Source organism: Mya arenaria, chromosome 5, assembly GCF_026914265.1.
Source record: "Mya arenaria isolate MELC-2E11 chromosome 5, ASM2691426v1".
In the NCBI taxonomy this organism is placed as follows: Eukaryota; Metazoa; Mollusca; class Bivalvia; order Myida; family Myidae; genus Mya; species Mya arenaria.
The window spans coordinates 39,342,764-39,370,320 of NC_069126.1; the positions used below are offsets into that span (position 1 = coordinate 39,342,764).

The 27,557-nt window shown below is 36.5% G+C and overlaps 1 protein-coding gene across 1 annotated transcript in view; it reads right to left on the reverse strand.

Annotated features, from left to right (window-relative positions):
* LOC128235144 (uncharacterized) overlaps positions 1–25,975 on the reverse strand; it is a 62,508-nt gene extending 36,533 nt beyond the window's left edge. Inside the window, exons 1-2 of the mRNA XM_052949887.1 lie at positions 25,770–25,975; positions 21,125–21,248 (exon numbers count right to left, since the gene is read on the reverse strand). Coding sequence (XP_052805847.1) covers positions 21,125–21,248; positions 25,770–25,913 — 268 coding nt within the window. The 5' untranslated portion in view covers positions 25,914–25,975. The remainder of the gene's footprint in view (positions 1–21,124; positions 21,249–25,769) is intronic.
* Positions 25,976–27,557: the final 1,582 nt, after the last annotated feature.

A 27,557-nucleotide genomic window follows, 5' to 3' on the forward strand; every position in this document is an offset into this window, starting at 1 on the left:
ATTTAAAGACCACTTACATAAACTAATATATCTCAATTGGTATACAAAGCTATTCATTACATTTAAGTTCATATAGTGCAATATTGTTATATTGTTAAGATACCAATCCATATGGAATAAATCCAGCCGAGTAGATGAGGTCAAAGTTACTTGCTTAATTTGAACAAAACCACCAGAAACTTAAGAAAAAGATAATTAATTAGAATTTTATTCATTCGAGTAGCAACACGACAATTTCAGCCAAACCGAACGCTGAATATTCGTGCCTTATTTTTACTACGTAAGAGGCGCCGCAGTCTTAACTAGAACAATGGCAATATCACTACTCTTGGAAATAAGTGCAAGGTATGTCGCTTATTAAGTGTTTTAGCAACTCCTCACACGTGTCAAAACGCTATGTACTCACAAAAGTGTGTATGATTACTCCGCATTGTATCCTCCAATACCTTTGAATAAACGCATAACTTTAGCACGCCGAGCTTTGTTCCCCAACAAAAAAGCAACAAAGAAGTTATTCTCATGTCTTCAATAGCTATGAATGAAGACCACCAATGTAACATACTCACGTCATCCATAAAGGATCAACCGAAGGAATACCTACAAGTTGTCATACATCATTCATAACTACCAAAGGAGGACCATCAATATGTCTTTCTTAAATCACCCATAACTACGAAAGTCACCCATAGCTACCAATGGAGGACCATCAATGTGTAATATAACGCTTACGTCATCCATAACTACCAAGGAAGACCATCAATGTGTAATTTAACGCTTACGTCATCCAAAGCTACCAATGGAAGACCATCAATGTGTAATTTAACGCTTACGTCATCCATAGCTACCAATGGAAGATTATCAATGTGTAATTTAACGCTAACGTCATCCATAGCTACCAATGGAAGACCATCAATGTGTAATTTAACGCTTACGTCAGCCATAGCTACCAATGGAAGACCATCAATGTGTAATTTAACGCTTACGTTGGCCATAGCTACCAATGGAGGACAATCAATGTGTAATATAACGCTTACGTCAGCCATAGATACCAATGGAGGACAACCACTCTGTTATTATAACGCTTGCATCAGCCATAGCTACCAAAGAAGGACCATCACTGTGTAATACAAGTACAAAATTGCTGAAGGAGACAGCAAAAAGGCTCGCTCTAAATCGATCCATAGCAATGTACGGTTAGTATTTTGTGAGGGGGCGAATAGGCAGTTTCAGTACTGACACATGGACATTTTAATAAGCCTAGGTCTGTTTTATTACATATATATACGATTGTAATGCAAACATGGATGAGCTAACAAATGTTATTCAAGTAATGCAGGACTTCCTTCAAGCTTTATTTTACTTTAAGACAGACTTTGAGTAATATACATTGAAACGTTTTGTAATAAGAACTTTGTTTAAAAAAAATGCATTTTGTGTATTTTGAAAAGCTGAAATTAGAAAAAAATAGGCACTATAAATGACTATAAGGCTAATTTGTTCTAGTCATGTTAGTCAGGACACAATGTAAAATTGGGCGAAATGAACTGAAAAATAAAAAGTGGCTTTTATTTAAAATTTGAAATTGAAACAATATAACTGCAAGTTAAAAAAAGAAGTGACATATGGTTTTGAAACACAGATGTGTCCATCAAGTATGAAATATGCAACATACTAATAAAAAACTGAGAAATAGCAAACTTAAAGTCTTAAATGAATAGTTTGAAATGGGATAAATGGATGTTAACATAGTGTTTATATATACCATTCAGAATTTTGCGCTTGTTGTCGGTGCGAACGACATTGGCCGAAGATCACAGTGTGTGTATATACCATGTGATTAATTACGTCATAATGACGTCATTCTGCTACTAAACATAGAGCGCATTGAGACAAAAAAATGGGTTAAAACGACATGAATAGAAGTAGTTCTTTGGAGTTTGCGGTCTTAAGACTACCTGCGCGCATGCGTAGATAGTCTAAAAAGGCTCGCTCTGTGGATATGACGTCATATCAGATAAAGGAAATGTAAATAAATACATATAAATAATTCGTCATTAGTAACACTATGTTCAAAATACTACACATCCATGTATTTTCAGTCAAGTCAAGTCAAGTCAATTTTATTCTCTGGAATTCATGTACAACATGAAAACATTGAGGTGCATATTAAAGTCAATGGAATATATAGGCTCAAATCAGACATAAATAGATATTGATGATAACGTGTACCATCATAATCTTTAACATAACTATTTAGATTCGATACCTATAAGAAGTTTAAGAGCATATTGTAATGCTATTTAAAAACAATGGGAGAGTCACTTTTAGTAAGGAAAAAATACACACAAAAAAAAACAACAAGAAAAAAAAGAAAAAGAAGAATACAACAACATTTAAATATATGTGTTAGAGAAAATAAATGCATTTACTTACAGATATGTCAATTCTATATATAAATGGAAATGTAAACATCAATTCTAACATATATTAAAACATACCGCGCTAACCTATTTTGTCTGAGAATACCATTTGCCATTTTGCAGAGATTTAAGAAATCTTTTAAGTAGCATTATTAAACAATTGTTCGAGTTTATAAATGTTTGGATGTCTGTAAAAATATGGTCTAATTAAGTGTGTATGCTCATCATCAAAATTAATGCATTCAAACAATAAAAGAAATTCGTCACCAAGTTTGTTACGATGTTGAGATTTGTCAATGCTTTATTTTAAATAGATTAGATCAATTGATCACGGCTAAAAGGAGTTCAGGGGGATTATCGGTTTATGTCAGACAGAGATTTGTTACTAATGATATGTTTATTTTGTCACGCAATGATAGTCATGTATGGATAAGGATTGATAAGAGCTGCATTAAGCAAACCTGTGATCTATATGTATGTGTATGTTATATAGTACCAACCACGTCAAGTAGAAATATCTATATTGAAAATAATATTTTTGATGTTTTACAAGATAATATGATTACTATAAAAGGTAAATATGGCGAGGAAAATTGCTCATTTATGATAGTGGGAGATCTTAATTCACGCGTAGGTTTAATGCCTGACTATGTTGAAAACGATAATATTGATTTGCAAAATTAACACTTTTTGCCAGATGATTATATAATTGATAGGGCTTTACCGAGAACCTCTCAGTACAGTCAACCAAAACGGTCGTTTACTAATAGACTTTTTGATCCAAACAGGCCTAAGAATTGCAAATTGCCGGTGTGTGAAGATAAAAATATTGGGTCTTATACCTTTATAGGTAGTAATGGTTCTAGTGTAGTTGATTACTGTATTATGGAAGAAAGTTCTTTGCAAGAGTTTACATATTTTAAAGTGCACTGTGCAAACATTTTATCCGATCATTGTTTGATAGAGTTTGGCATAATTTGTAATAATAACAATAATAATAATACGAATAAGGGCAATAATAATAATAATAATAATAATAATAATAATAATAATAATAATAATGATAATAATAATAATAAAATTGTTTGTATACATTTAAATGGGATAGCGAAAACAAATATATATATACACAATCACTTAATAGTGCTACATTTAAGACACTAATGGCAAATTTAGAAAATAATGTCGAACAGGCGTCTTCGGGAAACGATATTGATAGTAATTTAAATAAGTTTGTTACAGGTATTGATAGTATTTGCCAACCTTTATTTTCGAGATAAACAAAATCTAGTGTGAACACTTACACATTTACTAAGAATAAGCAAGATACGTTGTTGTTTAATAATATATGTTCTGATGATAAAAATATGTTTTACTAAGCACTAAATAATTACAGAAGAAACAATTCTCAAGAAAATAGGCGTCTAATGATTGAAGCTAGAAGTAAATATAAGGCTAGCGTTCGAAAGTTCAACTTTCAGAAAATGAAAGAGAACACTAATAAACTTTATAAAGCAAAACATAAAAATGCAAAAGATTATTGGAAGCTATTAAAAGAAGGCACGACTCACCAAACACCAAAAAATTATAAGCATGGACTCTTTTACGGAATACTTTCAGGCAATAAATGATCCCAATGATAGTTTTTTTCAAGCTGACGACGATGTAGTTTATTTTAACAATGAAGTAATGCAGACTGAATTAAATAGCATGTTTGTAGAATTGGATATTCCATTTACTTCAAACGAGTTACAAAAGGGTATTTCAAATCTCAATACTGGAAAGAGTGCAGGACCAGATCTATTGTTAAATGAATTTTTTATCAAGTGTGAAGCTGAACTTTCACCTTTCTTGTTAAAACTGTTCAATAAGATACTTTACCTTGTATATTTTCCGGATAATGGACCGAAGGCTTTATTGTTCCAATACACAAAAAAGGGAGTATCAATGACCCAAACAATTTTAGAGGTATTACTTTGTTAAGCGTCCTTGGAAAATTATTTACAAATTTAATTAATAGTAGGCTTTCAAACTGGGCCGAAAATTACCATGTATTACTAGAGGCACAGGCAGGATTTAGGGCTAAGATGGGAACTACCGACAATATTTTTGCTTTGCATGGACTAATAACTCATTTTATTAATCAAAATAAGCAACTATTCTGTACGTTTATTGATTTTACTAAAGCTTTTGACTACATTGTAAGGGAAAATCTTTGGTTTAAAACATTTAGACTTGGTATTCGGGGTAGACTTTTTAAAGTTATAAAATCCATGTATAGTCATGTATATACAAGAATTTAGCTTCAGAACGACATAGGTACTATATTCGAAAGTCATCTAGGGTTGCGACAAGGTGAATGTCTTTCGCCAATATTGTTTTCTCTTTATATTAATGACTTGGAAGAAACACTTTATCTTAAGGGGGCAAAAGGGGTGGATACTAATTTATTGAAATTTTTCTTACTTATGTATGCAGACGATATTGTAATTTTTGCAAATTCTGCGGAAGAACTCCAGTTTAATCTTGATATACTAGGTGAGTACTGCAAACAATGGAAATTAAAAGTTAATATAAATAAAACAAAAGTGTTAATTTTTAGAAAAGGTGGAAGAGTGCCTAGAGATCTGGAGTTTTTATATGACGATGCCACCATTGAAATTGTAAATAATTTTACGTACTTAGGAATAGTTTTTACAACAGGAGGATCGTTTATGCAGGCCATAAAAACCTTAGCTGGTCAAGCGCAAAAGGCGATATACAAATTAAGAAAATACTTAAATAAATTCGTTAATATTACTCCAGAATATAAAATTGAGCTCTTTGATAAACTTATTAAGCCAATTTTGTGGTATGGGTCTGAAGTATGGGGATCTATTAAAAGAATTCATATAGAAAGGATACATACTCAATTTATCAAATATATACTATCTGTGAAAACTAGTACACAAAATGATTTTATCCTAGCAGAGACCGGTAGACTAGATATTCAGACACACAGCACTATAAGCATGATTAAGTACTGGTTTAAGGTTATTTGTTCTCCGGAACACAAATACATTAATCTTATTTATAAACTCATGTTAGATGATATTGAAATTCGTCCTTTAAAACATAATTGGGCAACACAGGTTAAAAGTGTTCTAAGCTCATTGGGTTTCTATCATGTAGTAGTTCATAGTAGGCTGACTGAATCTTCTAGGGCATTGTTTTATAGAAATATTTTTGGCTTTGATTTTCAGTTTTATTTAACATGCGTTAATATTGAAAAATATAGGATTGCTCTCAGCAAATTGAGGTTATCATCTCATAGATTTAGTATTGAAACCGGTCGATGGAACCGTACAGATATTTATAATAGGATATGTCCATCTTGTAACATTTTAGAAGATGAATTCCACTTTCTTTTTGAATGTTACATGGATACCGATATTAGACAAAGATACTAACCTCGATACTATCGTAGTCATCCAAGCATGTATAAAACAATTGCGTTTTATATGGCGAAGAATGTTAATGTAGTTAAAAATCTTGCAGTTTTTGTATTTAGAGCTTTTGAAATAAGGAAAGAGTTAACTAGGTAGCGTAATAATTTATAAAGAGTTTAAGCCTTAAATTTAAACGCATATTACTTTCATTTCTTTGTGTGTATAGTTTATATATGTTCTATACATGCTCGAATACTAAATGTTTTTACATTTGAACTATTGACTATGATCGCCATATAAATATATAAATGAATATGTATCAGCTTTTGCAATGATCAAGGGTCATTTCGACTTATTTCATTGAAACCATGTATTTTGAATGTTTGAAATGAAATAAAATCATCTTCCTCATCTTCTTACACGTTTGACAAAGTCTTTCGTTGACTGGTGTTCTATTCCAATTACCTGTTTCTATTGGTAGCCTATGAGTTCTTGTTCCTAATTTTATGAGTGGGAACAGTAAACACTTTGGTGTGGAGTGGAGGTAGTTCTCATAGCCGAAAGACGTTTTGAAACATTTATAAAATTGGCTCTTGCTTGAATTATCGATTTGTGACTACCATGTTGTTAGGAACATGTCCTTTAATTTACGTTTAACTATTAATTTAAGGTGTTTGGGATTCATGAACTGTTGGTTTTTCCAGGTGTCTATAAGCCCACACTTTATTAACGAGTTTTTAAAATATTCTCAGGTAAAGTTTGCGTTGTGTTTAACATGCATTTCTATATGACGAAAGAAAGTTTGTTTCTATTGTTGTTGTTGTCGTCGTCGTCGTCATTGCTGTTGTTGTTGTTGCTACATAAACGTGTCCAATAAACAATCATTCTTTCTTCGATATCTAAAGCTATTGGTACAGTCCCAGTTTCTCCGTAAACCATATAATTTGGTGTAGAACTCTTCGTTTTCAAAATATACTTTAAAAGTTTAAATTGATGTCTTTCTAAAATATCTAGGTGGCCATATCCACATAGTTCTGATCCATAAAGTAAAACTGGCTTAACTGTTTTATTGAATAATTCTATTTGGAGGTCAATAGGTAAACTAAGTCTGTTAGACTTTCTAAAGAAACTAAATGTGGCTCGTGTTACTTGCGCGGCTACATGTTGTTGTTTTTTTGTTGTTGTTTTTTGATAAAAGGACCCCGTTCTACTAAACAAAACTCCTAAATACTTGTATTCAAATACAGTTTCAAGCGATTGATTATTGGATGTGAAATTAAAATTTGACAAGTGGGTTTTCTCCGGTTTATTCGGTTCCCCCCACAACACAAGACCACACTCTCGCGTAAAATCGTGCCAAATATAGTGATTAATATAATGTCGTAATAACTTGTTTCACAATCGTTGTAAAATAAATATGTTTAAACTAATGTATCATCCGCATATGTATTTGAAAAGTTTCAAATATTGAAAAATTGCGTTATCTTCATTTAGATTTAATGAAATTCCGTTAACTGTGGGTCTTGACTGTAGGTAACTGTGTAGATCATTAAGAAAAAAGAAAATTAAAGAAGCGAGTGATTTTCCCCTTGCTTCACTCCTTTGTTAGAAGGAAAGAAATATGAGTGCTTTGATGTAGTTGAGGAGAAACCAGATGACTTAATTTTGTTGTACATATCACTATAACTTTTAAAGATTTGCCATCAATATTACAATTTTGCACTTTTCCCCACAGTCCATCTCTCCATACTCTGTTAAAAGCTTGTTTAAGGTCTATGAATGCACAGAACAATTTATTTTTGTGATGGTTTAGGTTTGCTATTAATTGCTCTAAAATAAACATATTATCTGTTGTCAAAAATCCCTTTGTAAAATCAGTCTGGCATTTGTTAATTATTTCTTTGTTCTCTACATAGTTTGTGATTCTATCACTTAAAACACAAGTAAATAATTTACCAAGAATATTGTTAATACAGTCCCAAATTGTATAAGAAATGAACAACAAAACTGCATAAATATGTAAAAATTGATGTATAAATGCGGAATATAAAAAGTATACGCAGCATAACTACATTCATGCATGTACTATTGAATAACATTTTTATCTAAATATTACATTTTTAATTGTTTATTCCGTCTAAATCCTATTGTTTTACTTGTTGTTGGAAATGCTTAAAGTTTTCCATTTGCATAGTATTGAAAGAATTGTACTCTGAATGTTTTACTAAAGCAATAAAATGCAATGGCAAGGAGGCCTCAAACAATGTCATTTGTTTGTTTTATGACACTGGGCACTAGCTTTCCCCATACATTTGTGACAATTGAATTTTAATTCCGTCTTGTATTTGTCCTATCTGATCCTAAAGTATCAAATAAATAAATGCTATCTTTGAACTCGCTCAATGGTCTTTATGGATGTGATGAATTTGGCATGCATGAAATTGTTGAGTCCATTTTAAAATTATATTTCCTCGGTTCATCGACCCTAACAAAAAAGGTACACATTCAGTTAATTGCAGACCAGAAATAGTACAACATATTTGTTGTCTTAATAAAATATTTACTGCTTTTATGTTTAGAAGAAAGATTTTATTTCTGTCATTTATTGTCAAGTTTATTATGGAAAGACCCATATCTGAAAACTCATTATCATTTCTTATATTTTTGAAAGTTGATATTTTCACTCCTTATTTTGCAGTGAAAATACCAAATTGATATTTTCACTGTTGTTATTTCACTGATAAACCTCCATATTTTATTGAAAAGCATGAAAGAAATAACGAATATTTTAGGCTCAAATACCCACATAATTATATACCTACCCTTTCATTTTTTACATTTAGGATTGTTTGTACTCATGAATTTATTGGAGACTGAAAGATCAATCGTTTTTCTTTTTTTGCCTTAAAAATTAAACTATGCAATTAAACTTAATTAATATTATGAACTTATTATCAAATTTTAACACCTGAGGGTTATCCCGTTACGAACAACAATTTAATCATCTATATTTCATCTAGTTTGCATAGTGCATATCAATAAAATTAGGTCCACTGTGGCCATTCTCACGTCATCCATAGCTACTAAAGGAGGACCATTATTGCGCCATTCTCTCATCATCCATAGCTACCAAAGGATGACCTACCAACGAAAGACCACTGTGGCGCCATTCTCAGGTCATCCATACCATCCAAGGGAGAACAAATATGGCGCCATTCTCAGGCCATCCATAGCAACCGAGGGAGGACCACTGTGGTGCCATTCTCACGTTATCCATAGCAACCGAGGGAGGACCACTGTGGCGCCATTCTCACGTCATTCATATCTATGAAGGGAGGACCACTATGGCGCCATTCTCATGTCATTCATAGCAACCAAAGGTGAACCACAATGGCGCTATTCCCACGTCATCCATAGGTACCGAGAGAGGATCACTATGGCGTCATTTTTACGTCACCTATAGCTACCACGGGAGGACCCCTGTGGCGCAATTCTCATATCATCCATAACTACCAAGGGAGGACCACTACGGCGCTATTCTCACGTCATTTATAGCTTCCAAAGGAAGACCACTATGGCGCCATTATTACGCCATCCATAGCTACTAAAGGAGGGCCACTATGGCGCCATTCCAACCTCGTACATAGCTACCAAAGGAGGACCACTCACGTGATCCATATCTACCGAGGGAGGACCACTATGGCGCCATTCCCACGTCACACATAGCTACCAAAGGAGGACAACTATGGCGCAATTCTTACGTCATCAATAGCTACCAAAGGAGGACCACTCTCACGTGATCCATATCTACCGAGGGAGGACCGCTATGGCGCCATTCCCACGTCACACATAGCTACCAAAGGAGGACCACTATGGCGCCATTCCCACGTCACACATAGCTACCAAAGGAGGACCACTATGGCGCCATTCTTACGTCATACATAGCTACCAAAGGAGGACCACTATGGCGCCATTCCCACGTCATACATAGCTTCCAAAGGAGGACCACTATGGTGCCATTCTTACGTCATCAATAGCTACCAAAGGAGGACCAATATGGCGCCATTCCCACGTCATACATAGCTACCAAAGGAGGACCACTATGGCGCCAGTCTTACGTCATCAATAGCTACCAAAGGAGGACCACTATGGCGCCATTCCCACGTCACACATAGCTTCCAAGGGAGGACCACTATGGCGCCATTCTCACGTCATCCATAGCTACCAAAGGAGGACCACTTTGGCGCCATTCCCACGTCACACATAGCTTCCAAGGGAGGACCACTATGGCGCCATTCTCACGTCATCCATAGCTACCAAAGGAGGACCACTATGGCGCCATTCCCACGTCATCCATAGCTACCAAAGGAGGACCACTTTGGCGCCATTCCCACGTCATCCATAGCTACCAAAGGAGGACCACATTGGTGCCATACTCAAGTCATCCATAGCTACCAAAGGAGGACCACTTAGGTGCTATTGTTATGTCATACATAGCTACCAAAAGAGGACAACTACGGCGCCGTTCTCACGTCATCCATAGCTAACAAAGGAGAACCACTATGGCGCCATTCTTACGTCATACATAGCTACCAAAGGAGGACCACTATGGCGCCATTCCCACGTCATACATAGCTACCAAAGGAGGACCACTATGGCGCCAGTCTTACGTCATCAATAGCTACCAAAGGAGGACCACTATGGCGCCATTCTCACGTCATCCATAGCTACCAAAGGAGGACCACTTTGGTGCCATACTCAAGTCATCCATAGCTACCGAGGGAGGATCACTTTGGTGCCATTCCCACGTCACACATAGCTTCCAAGGGAGGACCACGTTGGTGACATTCTCCCCATCCATAGCTACCGAGGGAGGATCACTTTGGTGCCATTCTCAACCCATCCATAGCTACCGAGGGAGGACCACTATGGCGCCATTCCCACGTCATCCATAGCAAACAAAGGAGGACCACTTTGGTGCCATTCTCAACCCATCCATAGCTACCGAGGGAGGATCACTTTGGTGCCATTCTCAACCCATCCATAGCTACCGAGGGAGGATCAGTGTGGTGCCATTCCCACGTCACACATAGCTTCAAAGGGAGGACCACTTTGGTGCCATTCTCAACCCATCCATAGCTACCGAGGGAGGATCACTTTGGTGCAATTCTCAACCCATCCATAGCTACCGAGGGAGGACCACTATGGCGCCATTCCCACGTCATTCATAGCTACCAAAGGAGGACCACTTTGGTGCCATTCTCAACCCATCCATAGCTACCGAGGGAGGATCACTTTGGTGCCATTCCCACGTCATCCATAGCTACCGAGGGAGGACCACTATGGCGCCATTCCCACGTCATCCATAGCTACCAAAGGAGGATTACTTTGGTGCTATTCTCAACCCATCCATAGCTACCGAGGGAGGATCACTTTGGTGCCATACTCAACCCATCCATAGCTACCGAGGGAGGATCACTTTGGTGCCATTCTCAACCCATCCATAGCTACCGAGGGAGGACCACTATGGCGCCATTCCCACGTCACACATAGCTTCCAAGGGAGGACCACTATGGCGCCAGTCTTACGTCATCCATAGCTACCAAAGGAGGACCACTTTGGTGCCATTCTCAACCCATCCATAGCTACCGAGGGAGGACCACTGTGGTGCCATTCCCACGTCACACATAGCTTCCAAGGGAGGACCACTATGGCGCCATTCTCACGTCATCCATAGCTACCAAAGGGGGACCACTTTGGTGCCATTCTCAACCCATCCATAGCTACCGAGGGAGGATCACTATGGCGCCATTCCCACGTCACACATAGCTACCGAGGGAGGACCACTATGGTGCCATTCTTACGTCATCCATAGCTACCAAAGGAGGACCACTTTGGTGCCATTCTCAACCCATCCATAGCTACCGAGGGAGGATCACTATGGCGCCATTCCCACGTCACACATAGCTTCCAAGGGAGGACCACTATGGCGCCATTCTTACGTCATCCATAGCTACCAAAGGAGGACCACTTTGGTGCCTTTCTCAACCCATCCATAGCTACCGAGGGAGGACCACTGTGGTGCCATTCCCACGTCACACATAGCTTCCAAGGGAGGACCACTATGGCGCCATTCTCACGTCATCCATAGCTACCAAAGGAGGACCACTTTGGTGCCATTCTCAACCCATCCATAGCTACCGAGGGAGGATCACTTGGGTGCCATTCTCAACCCATCCATAGCTACCGAGGGAGGACCACTGTGGTGCCATTCCCACGTCACACATAGCTTCCAAGGGAGGACCACTATGGCGCCATTCTCACGTCATCCATAGCTACCAAAATAGGACCACTTTGGTGCCATTTTCAACCCATCCATAGCTACCGAGGGAGGACCACTTTGGTGCCATTCCCACGTCACATATAGCTTCCAAGGGAGGACCACTATGGCGCCATTCTCACGTCATCCATAGCTACCAAAGGATGACCACTTTGGTGCCTTTCTCAACCCATTCATAGCTACCGAGGGAGGACCACTATGGCGCCATTCCCACGTCACACATAGCTTCCAAGGGAGGACCACTATGGCGCCATTCTCACGTCATCCATAGCTACCAAAGGAGGACCACTGTGCCATTCTCAACCCATCCATAGCTACCGAGGGAGGATCACTTTGGTGCCATTCCCACGTCACACATAGCTTCCAAGGGAGGACCACTATGGCGCCATTCTTACGTCATCCATAGCTACCAAAGGAGGACCACTATGGTGCCATTCTCAACCCATCCATAGCTACCGAGGGAGGATCACTTTGGTGCCATTCTCAACCCATCCATAGATACCGAGGGAGGACCACTATGGTGCCATTCCCACGTCACACATAGCTTCCAATGGAGGACCACTATGGCGCCATTCTCACGTCATCCATAGCTACCAAAGGAGGACCACTTTAGTGCCATTCTCAACCCATCCATAGCTACCGAGGGAGGATCACTTTGGTGCCATACTCAAGTCATCCATAGCTACCAAAGGAGGACCACTTAGGTGCTATTGTTATGTCATACATAGCTACCAAAAGAGGACAACTACGGCGCCGTTCTCACGTCATCCATAGCGTCCAAAGGAGGACCACTATAGCGCCATTCTCATGTCACCCATGGCCACCAAAGGAGGACCACAAATGTGTATTACATGTTCTCACTTCATCCTTAGCATATAAGGGAGGACCACTTATCTGTCATACATGTGCTCACGTCATCCATAGCTTCCAAAAGATTACCACTAAGGTGTCATTGTCATGTCATCCAAAGCTTCAAAAGGAGGATCACTATGGAGCCTTTCTCACGTTCTACAAAGGGAGGACCACTGTTATGCCATACATGTACTCACGTCATATGTAGCTACCAAGAAGGACCACTAAGGTTCTATTATCACGTCATACATAACTACAACTATGGTGCCGTTTTCATGTCATCCAAAGATACCAAGGGAGAACGACGAATGTGTCATAATCACGTAATCCATAGTCACCAGAGGACGATGTCTAAGTTGGCAAAGGAGGACCATCAAGGTTCTATAATGGTTTTATTCACTCGTAGATAGGATTGATATCATAAACGTCAACGGGTGTTTCTGTACGTGTCAGGAAAATTACGAAAAGTTGGCATGTTTACTTCCGTCGAATTAAAGATTAAACACACAACTGGGCTTAAAGCGCAAACATGATTATTACAAGGTTAATCATGGTTAATTATAAAGTGCATGACCTGCGTATCTAAAATTTGGACTGTCCATAAATATAGCGTACAGAGTCTGACTCTGTGGCTTGTCAACATTTGCCATATAAAAAAAAACATTTTATGCAGTTAATTTCAGTCTGATTAAATTCTAAAGCACACTATGTTTTGATTTCATGTTTAAATCTGTTTCCGACCTCACCATGTGTTATGTTGTTGTGCAATGAAATGTGTCGTTCTGTTTTTTATGTGCATTGTGCATGTCAAAGATTGCCTCATTGTCACGCACTGTTATAATCATTTGATTGAGAGTATCTCATGTCAAACATATCAACTAGGCCAAACTGATTTACTTTGAACGATTTTCGGTAGTTTTACTGCATATTTTAAGACGATTTGTTGGATCATTCCTCGTACCCTACGAATATGGTCGAAATTATTGCTATTTGATAGGCACCTGAACTTTTCGATTCCATAAATACGCTGTTCGTTTCGTTTTCCTGTATTCATTTTCTGAATAAATGTTAGCACAATGTCAATATTTGCTATATTTATTAAAATGTATTTGATTGCCTTTGACACTATATAAGATAAAATAGTATGAGGAGTAAATAAAAATATACTGTATTGTCAAAAGTTCAATCTTACGGTTCTAATGTCACATGATGATTTATGGCAAACATTTATTTTGAAAACCTTAGCAGCAATACGTTTGATTGCACTAACGATGAGGCTGAGCAAGTTTGTTCAAGTCATGATTTTAATGAAGAAAATTCGACATTTCCAGAGTAAGACCAACCAATTTCTGTTATTGAAGTGCTTAGTGCAAATAAGCATTTAAAACGTAATAAGTCGGATTGTAGCGACTGTATTTTAAATGAGTGCTTCATTGATTCAGTGAATATGTTGGCATATTACCAAGTCACTTTTGTGATATATTAAAAAAGCATTTTATTGTCGGGTTTCTTTTCAGAAAAGTGGAAAGATTTAATTACTGTTATAAATTGCGTCACTGTTGAGCTATCTTTTTCGAAATCCAAATTGCGCATCCGAAAATGTGTCGATGCGCTTATTTATAGTTGTTGTAAATACGTTTTAAAACTAACTAAGATGTGCAGTTCCTCTGTATTGGCATCATTTTACAAGATACATTTATAAATATAAAAGTAATTAACAAAACATCGGAAAATATTCTAGTTAATAATTAATAATTTACAAGAATAAGATAACGTGATACTAACGATGTAAACATTCATGGTCAATTTACACTGAACTTTATTGAGCTGTGTGCAGTTGGCTGAAGATTCCGTTACGACATTCGACATTTTCAAATATTTGTTTTATGTTTAATCATTATTTTATTCCGAAAGTCATGACGTTTCGTGACATTCACGATATTTGCAATATTCGATGTGTATGGTCTAAGCAACATTCACAACATTCGAGGCATTCGATGTGTATGGTCTGAGCAACATTCACAACATTCCTGACATTCGAGGCATTCGATGTGTATGGTCTGAGCAACATTCACAACATTCCTGACATTCGAGGCATTCGAGGCATTCGGAACTCTGGCGACGTTAGCCATATTTATGCCATTATCGCAACATTCACCATTTTCACACTATTCGCGACATTTACGACATTGCTCAGCAAATACAAGAAAGACTACTGATGCAAAGCATTAAAGAAGGATAGAAGAATGTGATAGATATACTATAACAACAGTATGTAGTTATTGGTTACCTTTAATTAACCAATATAAACTAAGCATAAAATGTTAGGTAAATTAGGGAAGTAATTTTACTCGCAGGAAATGTAAAATAAAATGTACTGTAATAATCTAATACTGAATGCGAATAAAAATGACTTGATACCAGTAGTAAGGTAGTCATAAGAAATTCTAGATGGCATTGAATGCGTCTGAATTGCAGATAAAACATAGTAATAAAATATCATCGTGAAAATCACAAGCTCGTAAAAACTTTGGTATACTAAAGTTTAACAGTAACTTAATTCAGAACTACAATATTGCTAGGATGACAACTCCAAATACGTATTGGTTTAGTTGCATTATTGTCATTAATATTTTGATCATGAATTGCCCTTACTGCTGTGCTTTTAATATCTATGTATCTATATGTTTTTAAAGAATGTAAAAAAAAATGGTTTGCTATGTTCACATGGAAGAAATAAAAACAGTTTTGAGATATGTTATTAATTTATTTAGATATCATAACTGCTACAAATATGCTTATGATTACTAGCATATATGGAAGCTGCTGTAATTTTATTTAATTTCTTTAAACGATATCATTATTGGAATAGGTTTCAATGTTGTACCACAGAGGGTCACGTGATCAAAATGGACCAGCCAACATTATTTTCGTAAAATAAAACTATAAAATATGTTTAATAAAAGCAACCTTTATGAACAAACAATTGTATTCACTGATTAAAGAAAAAAGAAACACCAAGATACATAAAACGTATGTCTTATACCATTATTAATGCTTAAGCAGATAAAACTTCTTGAAGTTCTTATATGATTTTGGAAATATATCCCTTTTTCTAATTAATTAAAATATCTAAAATTTGCTTAATATGCTTCTGTATTACGGGCCCTGTTGTACTTCTAACATGCCTCTAAATACAGTACAGTTTGTTTATTCAGACCATTGTATTCTTGCTAATTCTTGTATACAATCATGTAAACTTTATTTTAAATATCATAATTGCTCATTTTTGATAATAAATACCACTTAACTTAAAATAATTACTTTCAATTTATTTTCTCATATATTCTCCTATTCTTTATGAAACATCTAAAGTCACCTTAAGTCATTTCCTAACTAAGTCATTTTTTTATGTTAAGTATGTCACTGGTCATATGCTTTAATAACTTAATATTATCTGAAATACTTTATTTTCATTAATTTTATGTAATACACCTAATTTTATGTTTAACATACTTGCGTCATAAATGCTACGTCGGAAGGCAAAATAATATTTTGCTTCGAATGAAGACTTTAAACAAGATAAATTTCCTATTTCTTCACCCTTTTAAATGAAACATAGCGCCGTCTATGTCGCTCACGGGGCCACACATTCGGTATTTTACCAGAACTTGATTGAGAGTTTGGTTTCTTTAAACTCTTCGACAAACCTTTACAATACGACCGTCTATCGGAGCACTGCCAAATCATTATTTTGAAACAGGTTTGTCGAAGTGTTTGTTGAAACTAATCACCTTATTAAACCTCGGTAATAAAACGAAGAAGGAGCTCTTTAAGCGACATAGACTGCCCTTTGTTTCATTTAAACTGTAGTAAATTTAATTCTTATTGATTTAATTCTTATTTTAAGCAAAATGTTGCCTTCCGACGTAGCGTATATGACGTAATTTATCACGTGGTATACACATACTGAATACCAGCTCAGTTTTTATCACCATACCCCTTATAAACTGGAAGAGTATATAATTTCCCGTATTGTTTCCAAAACTTCTGTCACACTTAGCTCATATCTAAAAACATAAGACCTTTAAGTTCATAATTGTTAGTATTACAGAACCTCCGAGTGTTATACCCCAAAGGGTGACTGAAGAATGCTTGTATCCAGGTTCCTCAAACTTGATATGCTGGTGAAATCTATCTGCTTCCTTTTAGTCAAGTTTCAAAAAACATTTGCGGCGTCTTTGATGCTTTGCATCGAAACTATTTATTGCACACGGAAAGATATCACCCGAGATATTCAGGGTTACATGCAACTAATACTAACAATTACAATACGAAACGTGCTTCGAACGGAATCATGCACTAAAACAATACATTAATTAAACGGTTAATGATTTAATCAAATTTTCGTTTTAACAAATTTCAATTATGTCTATCATCGCTTGATGTTTCAAACATCCGAAGTACTAAAGAACTTTAGTACTTCAAGGAACTCTTTGTTCAATATATGTTTATACGTTTACTGGCATGCAGTCCGGTGAGTTATTTTACCATATATTATAGTCATTTATTTGTAAGTATTAAACTATAGAAAATAATTTAGCCCGTTTGTATTTGTTCATAAAATGGGCGATGCCCATGTATTTTGTATTGTACATTTCATATATTTGCTGTGTTCTTATATTTATATTAATTATATTCAATTTGTAGTATTTTCTTATATTCACTTGAAATCAACATTCGTAACTCCGAAGTGTGTTGGTTGTAAAACCTTACATTCTACATAAATGAAAATGTTGCGGTCTTATATGCTCTTTATTTCCAGTGATCGAGATACATATATTAATTGTGTTTGTGCTATCATTCAGCGTAATTAGGAATTACAAAAATACCATCTCCACTGGTGTGGTGTGCTTTGTTAACTAGTCCGCCGTTTATCATTTATCTCTGCAACCCTAGTCATAGTAAAACTCAATCTATACTGTATATTGTATATACCTAATTCAAAATGAACAAGAACACCCCAACCCCTCCCAGCAATGTTTTGCCCATACAAGCGTATCTCTATTACACTAAATATTAACGATGCACTCTTACTCCCAAATAAGATTTACCACAATTTAAACAATTGTTTTAATATACAAAAAAAAAGATTAATAAATGTCGAAGACATAAATAACATTGTGTTTATTTTGATAGAAAGTTGCAGAAAACATGATATTTCTGCCTTATGAGACAATAGTAGATCACCGAAAATCTTTTAGCACTCACCAATCGTTTAATATTGTTTGCGTTTTCAACTATTAAATACAATGTTACAATCTTGCTATAAGTTATTAATATTTTTCATAAATTCATTATTTAGTAAGTAGTTTATTACTTAAAATTTGTGTATGTTATACATGTGTTTGCATTGTCATTTGATTTTGAATAAGATTGTCACTTTAAATGATAATTAACCTTGACTTTCAGAGTCCTTATGGTATCTGTGAATTGACTATTTCTGTAACATAATGTATGTAGTGGCAGGAATTAATATTATCTAATATATCATCACCCTTACTTGTGTGACATTCAAATTATTACCTGAATATTTCTATCACTCTGTATAACATTGTACTTTTATGTTTTCACGAAAAATACATAACCAAACAGAGCCTCTGGTGTTTTATACCGCTATCCGAATAACATAGTTGACACGGTGTAATACTGCTCTATTTCGTAGAAGGGGATAAAACAACAGAGGCCCCGTACATGTATAGATGGTTATTAATTTACGTACTATTAAACACTTATGTCCAATTCCTGTACCCGATTACCAATAATTAATATGCATACATATTCTATTCATGTTGTTGCATATCTTGCAACCTGAATTATTAGCAATAAAACGGGTTTTGAGTTCGAAAAACAATTTTAACTTTCTTTTCAAAGTTTTACTGTGTTTAAAAACATGTCATAATTATGTTTTGAAAACAAAATGTACGTCTATTTAAACGATTTTTAATTAGTCACTCGGTCATCCTCATGCAGCTGAAAACCGGCATTACATACATAGCACCTTTCTAAACAAGTTGATATTCAAAAGACAATAATGTGTATTATTTTTTTATTTGAGAAACAAATCAAAAATTGTGTACGTAGCAAATGTCGTGACTGTCAGAAAAGCTGTGCATGATGCGAATGTCGCATATAACGTATATGTCATGCATGTAATGAAGGTCGAGAATGTCGCATATAACGTGTATGTCATGCATGTTACGGAGGTCGAGAATGTCGCATATAACGTGTATGTCATGCATGTTATGAAGGCCGTGAATGTCGCATATAACGTGCACGTGTATGTAATGCAGGTTACGAAGGTCGAGAATGTCGCATATAACGTATATGTCATGAATGTTACGAAGGTCGCAATGTCGCATATAACGTGTATGTCATGCATGTTACGAAGGTCGAGAATGTCGCATATAACGTGTATGTCATGCATGTAACGAAGGTCGTGAATGTCGCATATAACGTGTATGTCATGCATGTTACGAAGGTCGAGAATGTCGCATATAACGTGTATGTCATGCATGTTACGAAGGTCGAGAATGTCGCATTTAACGTGTATGTCATGCATGTTACGAAGGTCGAGAATATCGCATATAACGTGAATGTCATGCATGTTACGAAGGTCGAGAATGTCGCATATAACGTGTATGTCATGCATGTTACGAAGGTCGAGAATGTCGCATATAACGTATATGTCATGCATGTTACGCAGGTCGCGAATGCTGTGAATGCTGTAAATGTTACTCAGATAAAAAAACTAGAATGTCGCGAATGTCGCCTATATTTTATATTTAGATGCGGTTTGTTGAATGTTTAAATATATTATTTCTCCCACCTCAGATAAGTAGATCCAATTAATTTAACCATGCTAGATATTCTTATCTTGCCCACGGGCGAAGATAAATTGCCCGTATGGAACTTCTTTTAATGGTCACATTGTAATTACCTCCCTGTTGAAGACTGTCGTCTGTAGCACATCATGGAAACCTTGTCTTGTGGCAATATTTAGAACGTTAGTTAATTATTTCTCGCTTCAAATGTCACCAGAAAACAGTTTTCACGCATCTTTCAAGAAATAATGCTTCACTCTTCTTAGAACTATTTAAAGACCGATCAGACCATTTACATACTCTGAATCACTGCGCGAATATCCATGACAACCACGAATTATCGCATATCCGTACGCAATTATTTTCACTAAGCACAAAAGAGTTCCAGCAAAAAAATACATTTTTACTTAATTTTGTTTAACTGAGGTGGGAGAAAAAGCATCTACCATAGCCGCTCGTGTAAGATAGGCTCATCCCAACCTTCGCGCATGGTATTTGCGGAAACTCGGTAAACCTCGTTTCCGTAAAACACCCTACGCTCGGGTCGGAATGAACCTATCTTACACTCTCGGCCATGGAAGATACTTATATTCCTAAGGACCATGAGTATAACTTCCTAATCGCGAACATTTTTATACTGATCATTTCCTAAAGCAAAAATATTTGAATGGAGAATTGCCATCAGCATGTAGCTCTCATACTCCATAGCGAAGAAATGTGTTATAGGATGCAGTGGCGACTAAAGAAATTGTGGGGCAAAACCCTTTATTTCACTAAGGTATTGAAATGGCACCTTTAACATCATTGGACGTATAAGTTGGACATACTTATGAAGAAAAAACTATTTTTATATAAATAAACTATGCCACATAATATGAATTTGCCGGCAAACTGGGGGGTGGGGGCATGGATCCTTGTGCCCCCTGCTATATCCGTCACTGGAAGGGGTGGTTTAATGTGCTTAGGTCAACGAAACTGCCGCCTTGGTTTACTAGTCTACATCGAAGATATTGGTGGTTTAACATATCTGTGTTAGAGGAATTGTTGCAAATGGCGGTGCCTTTACAATCCTATTGAAACCATAGGCCACCAGTATCGGTTAGAAATGGCAATAACAGTTATTATAAACTAAAGATCATGGCCCTGACTGATGATGCCAAGCTTGAGCCAGGAAAATTTAATTTGCAACTATTTACATACGCATTTTTATGTAGATGTATATATCGACGTCGTACGTAGCATCCACCCTCAACGAGAGACTGGTGTCTTCATACAAATTAGCGGTAGATGCTTCACCAACACAAAACTGCTTCCACGGATAGACCTGGAAAAAATCACGGGTTGTGTAGAGAGACTCACACATTTTAATTTGCCAACTTTTTTCCAGTTGAATTGTTTTGTGCCTAATGTCATTTATTTTATTTTCTAAAATAAAGATGACTCGTTCACGCGTTGTCCATGTAAATAAATAAAAATATACTTCTTCTGTCGTTTAAAGGTCGGTACTTCTCACTGCGTCATTTCATTGTTTCTTCTTTCACCAACCTTTTATTTTCCTCCAATCCTTACATTTGTTGAAACATTTTTCGAACTCGTTCCTTTTAAAAAATATCTTTTCCTCACGACAGATTCAGAGGAAATTTGGCATTCTACCATCTTGGAAAGGAAGTGATGGGTTTGAATGATGCATTGTGGGACGGGACTCAGAGAGGCCACGGGCTGTAAAGGCGTCATTTATCATTATCCTTAATGTGCTTTGAGCAACTCAAATTTAACGAGAATTTGAGCTGTATTTCTACTTTGATGATGTTTTATCATGAAAACAAGCACTTTACTCGCATTTTACACAAATTCAGTTTGGATGTCTTACCCTATAAAACGTGAACGATTGGAGTATTAAACAGATTCACGTTTCTGACAAAAGTTTTATTAAACCCGTGATGCATGTTATACGGTTCTGTCATGCAATGGAGATCTCACTGACACCGGATTTTCAAACTAAATCATTTTTTTTTAAAATCAAGAGACTTCCGTTTTAAGGCAAACATGGTGAATATACATATATAAACAACTTTTGGACCAGACACGTAATTTGCTTTTCGTTATAACAAACACTATTTTGTACACTCTCAGCATTTGCCCCCAGTTTTTGAACAAAATATAAGTTGCTCAGCATATCGCTCAGTAACCGGGAACTGAGTATAGTGTACATCAACATATCGCTCAGTAACCGGGTACTGAGTATAGTGTACATCAACATATCGCTCAGTAACCGGGTACTGAGTATAGTGTTCATTTCTCCGTTTAGCCTCCGCTATGTTTTATCAAATATTGATACGTATATACCAAACTTACAGTAATATACTTTCCGAATCGAGCCGTGTCTTTTGCTGAAGTCGAATTATTTAAGGATTGAGGGGTAGAAAAATGCGTTTATATTATGAGAACGTGGTAAATCTATCCAATGTGATTGCATGTTAATTCGAGATTATAATAGATATACTGTCGGGCGTCTTGTACCACTGGATAACAGTCTGTGTCAACGATGTTAACAACTAAAAAGGTAGTTAGTTTAACCAAAATCATGGTATTTTGTTAACGCGAATGTTTGTTGTCCAATGAGTTGGAAATAAAAAAACAAACAAGTTATGCCGCTAGGCCGCTAACGCTTACTTCATGTCGTTAGGCCGATGGACTGCTAAATCGAATCTTTGGGAAATGCTGATAATCGCCAGAGCATGTTAACGTGTTCTTAAAAAGTAAGTTTATTATTGATTTCCCAGAAAACGCTTAAAATGCTGTGAAAAAGAAAACAATTTGAGGCTGCCAGTCCGTTAACTTTTCAATCCACTTGGCACCAAGGCATCAGGGCTGCTAGATCGACTGTTTGGAAAAATGCTGATAATAGCTACAGGAGTTTAATTTGTTCATGAATAAAAGTTTATTCATTTTTGTTTTCCAAGAAAATAGAAAACAATTGTAAGCCGCTAGGCAGCCAGGCCGCTAACTTCATGCCGTTAAGCTGACAGCATCTGGGCTGTAATATCGACTTTTGGGGGGAAATATTGTTAATTGCTACCTTCAGTTTTTGTTTCACTTTTTTTAGTCCGCTATGCCGCCAACTTACCGCCACTATGCTGCCAACTTACCGCCGCTATGACTCCACGTACATTTTGTAAGAGGGGTATGAGCTCTACAGAGAATCATATTAAACAGCCTTACCATTGTATTCTTTGCTAACTGTTTCAAAATTCATTGCCATCCATTATAAAGTAAAGCGAAGAACCGTATAACACTAGACAGTGAGAACAATATTAATGGATATTTATCAAGTCTATTTACAAAAATGTATTTACTACAGGCGTGTATATTTACATTTAATAAACATTCTATGACTTCATGATTGGGACAATACGAATAAAAGAAAGAAAAGAAAATGATAACTTAAACACGTAGTCAAGCAAGCATTTTCACATTACAAAAGTGTAAATTCTACCATAGTTTTAAGAAAATGTCTGCAAACCTGGCGAAACAAATACACCAGCAAACCATGAAAATCAATTTCATATTAACATCTCCTACATAGAACAGATTCAACATCTCATTCCATGAAAAAGGCTTCCGACTTCAGTGGGGTGCCATTAACTAACAAGAGTATCGCAGGGATGCGCCCAAAACGCCCATTTTATTAACAGGCAAAACTTAAAGAAGGACGGACGGACAAAGCGGCGACTAAATGTCCTTCGGGGAGCATAGAAATATGATAAACGCCCATATGGAGAAAATTAGGGAAACTTTTAATAGAGGAATTTTCATAACAAATGATATTCCCGACATTATAAGTCTGCTATTCGCTGACGACGTTGCAAATTGCGCAGAAACCGCGAATAACTTACAATTGCAACTTAACCGTATATCGGAATATTGTGATAACGCGGAAATGACTGTTAACTTAAATAAAACAGAAATCATTGTATTTCGAAACGACGGCCCGTTGAGAAATTATGAAACTTGACAGACCGTTTTGTCGCTTTAATAACAAAGAACTTTTTAAACTGTTTGACTCTATGGTGGTCCCCATTCTGACATATGGAGCGGAGATCTGGGGTTGTAGTTACGCCCCTGAAATCGAACGAGCTCAAAGTTCCTTCTGTAAAAATGTGCTCGTTCTAAATATAAGTACTTATAATTGTATGGCACTAGGTGAATGTGGTCGTGTTCCACTTTGCGTGATATATTATTTAAAATGTATTAAATACTGGTGTAAAATTCTGCATAATTATGCAAAACCATGGCTACCCTAAACACTGCTAAGTTATGTTAAAACGTCAAGACGATATTAGAAGAATAAATTGGGTAACAAAGTTAGAGAAATGTGGACTTGGCTACGTCTGGCTATGGCAAGACGTAGGCGACATTCATACTTTCAACGCGCAATTTAAAGCTCGCTTAATCGACTGTATGACTCAGAGGTGGCACGACACCGTTTGAAGCTGCACTCTCACAGATTGAACGTTTTGACAACTTTTTTTTGTCAGGGAACGAGTCGATTTTTGCGAAATGCATGGAAACCAGTTATATAGAATGCTGACAAAATATAAGATCGCAGATTTTTATATTCAGGTTCAAAAATTGATGTTTTAAGCAATTTTCTTAAACCATTACTAAGCCATAAAACATAAATTTTTGAACGGAAATATGAAAATCTGCGATCTGATCTTTTGTCAGCAACTTTTTATCACTGGTTTGCAGATATTTACGCAAAAGTTTGCTCTTCCAAGACAAAAAATAAAAAAGTTGTCAAAACGGTAAATCTGTGATGGTGCAGCTTTAATACATCTTCAAGATGCGATCTCTATAAACATGTTAAATCATTACTCAATCCGGAAAAATATCTTCCTATAAACTTATCACATAAATTTGTTTGTGCGCTCGCGCGATTTAGGTGTTCAAGTCACCGGTTAAATATCGAAGTTGGCCGGCATCTTAACATAGAAAAAAATGACAGATTTTTTGCGTCCTGCTTAATCAACGAGAAAAGGCTTTTATTAGAAAATAAATTTCATGCGTTTTTCATATGCCCGAGGTGCTCTACTGTAAGAAATCAGTTTTCATATAGCTGGTACACGGGTCGATCTGACCTACATGCCTTTTACAGACCCCTACAGTCTGATAATAGTTTTGTTATTAGACAAGTGGCAATATTTTTTTTAATTGTTATAAAAGGCGGATTGAAATTTGTATACAATTTGTATTAAGCAATGACACCACTGTATTGTAATTAATGATGTACATATAATAGTATGTATTTTGGGCCGGATGCCTTTATGTACTGAATAAAGTTGAGTTGAGTTGAGTTGACATAAGACTAGTAAAATACTTTTTAATGTATCGATAACAGTATTTACCAAAGATCTTAATCTACCCAAGACTGTACGGTAAAACTGGAGGGTGGGGTAAAAAGAATAATTTCCGGATTTAAATTAATAGTGATGTTATTTTCACAAACATACATGTTTGGTGACTTCATGAAGCAGGAATTCTACCAGCATATGATAGGCGAACACAGCCATGTCGTTATGCGCCACATGACTTGATATTACGATAATTTCTACGGAAACACTGTGCAATGGGCTATGTACCGTTGTAGAATGTTACCTGAATGTGTGGCCATTTGTGTATTTCCTTCATGCAAGGTTTTTTAACGTTGATTGTCTTGATTTATAAAGTTCAGACTTTGTGTTACATCTGATCATAAAACAACAAAAACATTTGTATAACACAGGGGTGCACAAACCATGTTAGTTTTTGCATTTTCACAGGTTGCCCTGCTGACTAAAATTACCTTGAATGGAAATATCATGGTGAGACACCTGTGTACATTTAATGCCAAAATGAAAGCTACATCTTGTGATCTGTCCACCTTCCACTCGCACGTGACGTTTGATTCAAGAAGTGAAGTACTCAACACAATCTCCACTTGGCTCATGGCAGTCCCGTTTTCTCCATGGTAAAACTGCGTGTGCCGCGGTTGTATTGTATCCTCACATCTCGTTACTGGATCAAAGATTGATCTACATTATTTCAGGTAATATTATATCAAATAAAATCTATGTTAAGCGTCTGGTACTAATGTTTAAAAACGGACTACCTGGAATACAACTGGCGAGAAAAAACCCACACATCCTGTAATCAACCTCTTCGAGATATGTGACAGTAAACCAGCAATGACGTTCAAGAAAAGATTAAACTTTACACTCTGCTTATGGCAAGACAAACGTTAAGATATTTTATTTCAAATATATGTATTCAATAAAAAATACGTGAACCTAAAAAAATATATTTGATCTATAATTGCAATATATTTATTCAATAAACATATTTATGGACATAAAACATATGGACTAAAACAAATAATAATGGAGTTAAAATAAAGAAGTTTATAAAAAAAAAATTCTTAAAAATTATTTATGAACTTAACAAATGTATCGCATGAAAATGTTTTATTTACTTTCAATATTTTTATATGCGATTTGGAATTATTAGCATCTTGGGAAATTATCTACATCTTGAAACAACAATTTTGATTGGCTAAGAAAAAACTAAACAAGATAGCAGCGCTCAATCACAGTGGATTGATGACATAAACTTATAATTTTGGCTAGTTGAACTGATTTATTGTGGCTGGATGTACTTATAGTGGCTCCTGTCATCGAGCCAATGTGATTTTGTTTCCTGGAATCACATTGTGATCATGGAAGCGGACAGCCAATGAAATTCCTAGTGCAAAAAATCCGTTTTCCCATCTAAAATAGTATCTAATGTTATGTTGCGCGATGTTGGCCTACAAGACTGTGGTGTACACTAGTGGTTTGCGATGTTGGCCTACACGACTGTAGCGTACACTAGTGATGGAGCTATGTTGGCCTACACGACTGTGGTGTTCACTAGTAATAAAGCTATGTTGGCCTACACGACTGTGGTGTACACTAGTGGTGGTGCGATGTTGGCCTACACGACTGTAGCGTACACTAGTGATTGCGCGATATTGGCCTTCTTGACTTTGGTGTACACTAGTGGTGGTGCGATGTTGGCCTACACGACTGTAGCGTACACTAGTAATTGCGCGATATTGGCCTACTCGACTGTGGTGTACACTAGTGATTGCGCTATATTGGCCTACGCAACTGTGGCGTACACTAGTGATTGCGCGATATTGGCCTACTCGGCTGTGGTGTACACTAGTGATTGCGCGATGTTGGCCTACTCGACTGTGGTGTACACTAGTAATTGCGCGATATTGGCCTACTCGACTGTGGTGTACACTAGTAATTGCGCGATGTTGGCCTACTCGACTGTGGTGTACACTAGTAATTGCGCGATGTTGGCCTACTCGACTGTGGTGTACACTAGTAATTGCGCGATGTTGGCCTACACGACTGTGGTGTACACTAGTGATTGCGCGATGTTGGCCTACTAGACTGTGGTGTACACTAGTAATTGTGCGATGTTGGCCTACTCGACTGTGGTGTACACTAGTGATTGCGCGATATTGGCCTACGCAACTGTGGCGTACACTAGTGATTGCGCGATATTGGCCTACTCAACAGTGGCGTACACTAGTAATTGCGCG